Genomic DNA, 5,305 nt, shown 5'->3' with positions numbered 1-5,305 from the left:
CCTCGATCTGTTCAGGCGTTTTGGAGAAAATTGAATTTTAGTGTTTTCACGAAAAACAATATGGCGCCCGAACCACGTGACCTGTGACGTCATAATTACCATTAAAATATTCTACAGACAGAGTCCCTCCTATGGTGAAAATTTAATCTCCATCGGTCCTATTATTGCAGAGAAAATCTTTTTTAAAGTAAATTAAAACTTAAAATGGCACTGAGTTAAGGATAATTAGAATTATCAGAATTCCCAAAGTTCAAAGTGCCATAACTTTGTCAAAAATGATCGAAACGTCGTGAAGTTCGAACTTGATCTGTAACTTATCATGAGGAAACGATTTGCCAAGTTTGAAATCATTAGCATTAAGCGTTTAGAAAAAAAGTCCGGAAAACTGTTCTTTGCGTGACGGACTGACGGACTGACAGACTGACGGACTGACAGACTGACGGACGGAGGGACGGAGTGCAAACCTATAGTCCCCTCCGGTGTACACCGGTAGGGGACTAATAACAACTCTTATGTAAATATCATAATATTAATGTTATTAGAAAAGAATGATAATACTAATAATATCCCCTCTCCCCAAGGGGTTTCCTCCTTGAACAAATGCCGTGTTAATGTTTATAAAGAGTTATCGTCACATCTTTGTGGGAGCACCTCTACCAGAAGCAAAAAATATTATAAACTAGAACAATGTGACTGTGTCGCCAATATGCCTCCGCATAGTCCCACAACAGGTAGATGCCATCGTTCACTGTCCTAAAAATAAACAAGTTTGATTTAAATCCCTTCAGCTGTTTTCAAGTATCACATTCTCACCAGCCATGACAGGTTTGACATCAATCGGTGAAACAGTTTCAGAGAAGGGATTTTTAAAAATATTGTCTTGGAAGCTAATATGGCTGCCATACCACATGACATATGACCTTAAAAAATGTACACTCTGCATACATATGGGTAGGGGATCACGTATGTGGAGATTCGTGTTGATCAGATAAGGTTCGTTTTTCTATCCAAGATGGCTGCCAAACCACGTGACCTACGACATCATCATTTTCAAACTATATGCAACAGTGCTGTTAGAGGTTAGGGCACAACCGTCACTGAGCGGTTTCAGAAGTATAATTATTTAATATTTTCCTTCAATCCAATATGGCTGCCACACCATGTGACTAATGATGTTTTCGTGATCATCTTCTAATCGCCATGCCTAGTCAATGGCACCTCATCAATGACATGCCTAGTCAAAACGTAAAGTTTGGAGTCAATCAATTTGGTTGTTTGGGAGATGTTTTTTTAAGGTTTTAGGTTAAATAATAATAATAATAATAATTCATTTATTTTGTATAGCGCTTTTCCAGAAGCCCAAAGGCGCTTTGACAGAGTGGAAAACATAATGCATAACAATACATGAAAACAACAATTGCAAAAAGACAAGAATCAAGAAAACAAACAGCAGCGATATACGGCATATATATAAGACAAGAATCAAAAAGACAAGACAAGAATCAATAGGGAAATATTTAAAGCAAAAGGAGGGAGAAGGAGAAGAGATAGTCAGGGGTTAAATGCTGTGGGTTGAATGTTGAATGCAGCGTGAACGAATGCAGCGTGAATGCAGCGTGCCACCCTCCTCCAGCACTTGCAGAGAGACCTTGGAGCTGCAAACTGCCCTGTTATTGCATTTGGTGGCAGTTATGGTGGCATGCTGATAAGTCACTGATAAATCCAATATGGCTGCCAAACCATGTGACCTACAATTTCAGATTTTTAGGATAAGGAATTCGATTAAAACATTTTTGGCTGGTATACCACTTCACCTATGCTGTCATCATTATCATGTTTTTGTTCCCCATAGGGAGTACTTGACAATGTAACAAGTTTAAAAAATTCCCATTCAGCAGTTTCTGAGAAAATTTTTTTTATTATTTGCTCTTAATCCAAGATGGCTGCCATACCACCTGACCTATGACATCACAATTATCATAAAAACATTCTGCATGGGTGTCACTCCTACCCTGAAAGTTTAATCTCAATTGGACATATGGTTGCTGAGAAAAACTAGGTTTAGCCCGTACGGATGGGCGGACGGACGGATGGACATACAGATGGACGGATGGACGGCCAACCTGAAAACAATACCTCCGGCGACTTCGGTAGTGGAGGCATAACCAGAAACATGTATGATAAGCTTTTGAAACAGTCGCTACTGCTGTTTAACACAAAACTGAAAGGGAGAAAACCCAGGTGTTTAGTTACTAAGCAGCTAGCTAGTGCTTGCCAAGCTCAGTTGGGTTTGATCACTGTTGGGCTCAGGCCACATTTGACCCCACAGTAGGAATCAACGGTTTTTAATGGAGTGCTCGATTGAGGGTTTAAGCCACTTAGCAAGCGCTCTAAATGAACACACCCCCAATGTTCTTGAGGCCCGACCCTAGATCTACTGTAATCTATATACCCCAGAGAGGAATGACCTTTCCTGTCTCTCTCGTAGGGAATGAGTGCACTAGTATTCAAAATAAGAACTCTTTATTATTTGAGTAATATGCATTGATTTCAACAATTTAGTCTACTAATATAACCACGTTCGTCTGGGAAGAAGCAGCAGAATGGTGCGTTGGGGTCGGTGCGTTGCTTTGGTGCTTTCGCTGTTCCTTTGCTTGCATTTCGAGGCGAGTGCGGGTGGTTTGTTGGAGAAAGAGTTCGAGCAGAACGTGGATCATTTTGACTTGAGTTCACGTGCCGGACGCACCTACAAACAGCGCTACCTCATCACTGATAAGTTCTGGAAGAAAGGCGTCGGTGCCATCTTCTTCTACACGGGAAACGAGGGAGATGTTTGGAGTTTTGCGAACAACACGGGATTCATGTTCGAGCTGGCGCCTTCGTTCGGAGCGCTTATCGTGTTCGCAGAGCACCGATATTATGGAACATCGTTGCCTTTCGGCACTCGGTCATTTGAAAGAGAAAATGTTGGCCTATTGAGCATTGAGCAGACGTTGGCCGACTTTGCCACCCTCCTCCAGCACTTGCAGAGAGACCTTGGAGCTGCAAACTGCCCTGTTATTGCATTTGGTGGCAGTTATGGTGGCATGCTGAGTGCGTATTTCCGCATGAAGTACCCAAACCTAGTTGCTGGAGCTCTGGCTGCCAGCTCACCGCTCTACCTGGTCGCTGGCCTCGGCGATGAATTTCAATTCTTTCGAGATGTGACTGCGGATTTTGAGAGATACCACGACACGTGTCCCAATGTGGTGCGAGCAGGTTTTGCAGCGATGAAATCATTGGCGTCAAAGCAACAGTGGGTGGCTTTGTCCAGCAAGATGCGCCTATGTGGACAATTGAACAACACCAATGATCTGTCTTACTTGGAAGGCTGGATTCGTAATGCCTTTACAGTATTGGCCATGATGGATTACCCTTACAAGACGACCTTCATGTCTCCCATGCCTGCCAACCCTGTCGATGTGGCCTGTGACATTCTTCTGAAAAGCGGTGATCCTTTGACTGGTCTCCGAGATGCTGCGGGAATAATGTACAATTCGAGTGGGACGAAGAAGTGCTACAACATATTTGAAGACTTCAAACCCTGCGCAGACCCTACTGGGTGTGGTGTGGGTTGGGACAGCTTGGCTTGGGACTACCAGACCTGCACGGAAATCAACCTGCTGTGCTCGAGTAATGGAAAGACTGACATGTTTCCGGCCATTCCCTTCACGAGTGCTCTACGAGAACAGTACTGTCAAAAACAATGGGGTGTCACCCCTCGTCAAGACTGGCTTGCCACCCAGTACTGGGGAGCAGATCTTAGTGCAGCAAGCAACATCATTTTCTCAAACGGTGACTTGGATCCTTGGGCAAATGGTGGGATTCGTAAAAACCTTTCGCAATCGCTCGTGGCCATCATGATTTCTGGAGGGGCTCACCACTTGGATTTGAGGTCTTCAAACCCCAAGGATCCTCCCTCCGTCATCCAGGCTCGTAAACAAGAAGAACTTCTCATCCGAAGTTTCATTCAAGAAGCTGTGATTTCTGTGAGACCAACAGTTGGGAGGCATTAATCCTGCTGGGCAATGGTTTTGTAGTCTTGCTCGTAATATTTGATTTATCGGTGAAGGTGTTGATTTTGTTAATTTTGTTTTGTTTTTTATTGGTAAGAATGTCAAGGCATCCCAGGAATGGGTGACGAGCCAAATAATGGAGGAGAATAAGCTTCTGCAAATGACGAGGTTCTCCAGTTTTAATCCTGTTGGTTTATTGTCGTGTATAAAGTACCGGGAAAATCTTTTACTCCATGAAGGTATCGATAGAAAGTATTTTACCTGCAAGACATTTGTTGCTTATACCAGGTACACAACCTTTGGAGGGTGTTGACCTCAAGTCTTCCCAAGTGACTGCTTCCATGAAGCTTGTATCACCATTTGCAAAAAGAAAAACGCTCAATGATGCATCGACTGTGCATTTCTACAATTGGCAGCACGTGCTTTTGATGTTGATTGTACTTACGGAGATTAAACAAAAAACAAAATTCTCTCTCTCTCTCTCTCTCTGTCTCTGTCTGTCTCTCTCTCTCTCTCTCTCTCTCGCGCCCCCTGCTGGTTGTTTGTACTGGTTGTACTGTCATGGCGTCTGCTTGTGGAGGCCTGTGAGTGCTCTGTGTTGTTGCTCCATCCCCCCCCTCCCCCCTCCCGTTTTCCCCCCTCTGTGTCCTTGTACCTGTTCGTGGAGTCTTCCTGGTGATTCCCATATACGTTGAGACGGGAGAGAGAGCCGGAGAGCACAGGGTGATCGCTGGTAAGGGTTCGCCGTTTTTGGGCGTCGCCCGATCGGTGTTTGCTCCTTCATCTTAAACCTCTATTTCCTTTTTTTCCTTTCGTTTATCCTTCCTTCAGTTTGTTTTGTTGCCTCCCTTTTCCGAAGTTAGGGAAATCGGAGAGGTCTGATTGCTTCCCATTCCCGGAGTTCGGGTAGGGAAGATTGTATTATATATTCACCCTCCCCGAGTTGGGGAGGGGTTGTAAGTGCAGCTGTTCCAGCATGGCAGCTGCACTATCTCGATTTACGGCCTTTCAGAGCCTGACCCGTAAGCACGGGTTCTTTTGTGTACCTCCGGAACGTGAGGTTAGTGTCGAGGACGTTGTCCTCGCAACCGGTCGTGTTGTCGGGATCGACAAGGTTGTTGCCGCTTCACGGATGAACAAGCGGATCGTTATTTTTTTGTCCGACGTGGATTGTGTCCCACAAATTGTCGAACAGGGTTTGACAATCGATCCAGATTTATTTGTAATGATTTCCCCACTAGATAGCCCAG

The 5,305-nt window shown here is 44.3% G+C and overlaps 1 protein-coding gene across 1 annotated transcript; it reads left to right on the top strand.

Moving 5' to 3' along the window:
* Positions 1–2,585: 2,585 nt before the first annotated feature.
* LOC144893637 (dipeptidyl peptidase 2-like) lies at positions 2,586–4,525 on the top strand. The gene has a single exon (XM_078784518.1). It carries the CDS (start codon positions 2,604–2,606, stop codon positions 4,053–4,055), a length of 1,452 nt encoding a protein of 483 aa, XP_078640644.1. The 5' UTR covers positions 2,586–2,603; the 3' UTR covers positions 4,056–4,525.
* Positions 4,526–5,305: the final 780 nt, after the last annotated feature.

The sequence above is a fragment of the Myxine glutinosa genome, chromosome 9 (assembly GCF_964187855.1).
Source record: "Myxine glutinosa chromosome 9, kmMyxGlut1.1, whole genome shotgun sequence".
Lineage (NCBI taxonomy): Eukaryota > Metazoa > Chordata > Myxini > Myxiniformes > Myxinidae > Myxine > Myxine glutinosa.
This window is presented reverse-complemented; position numbering and strand designations above follow the sequence as displayed.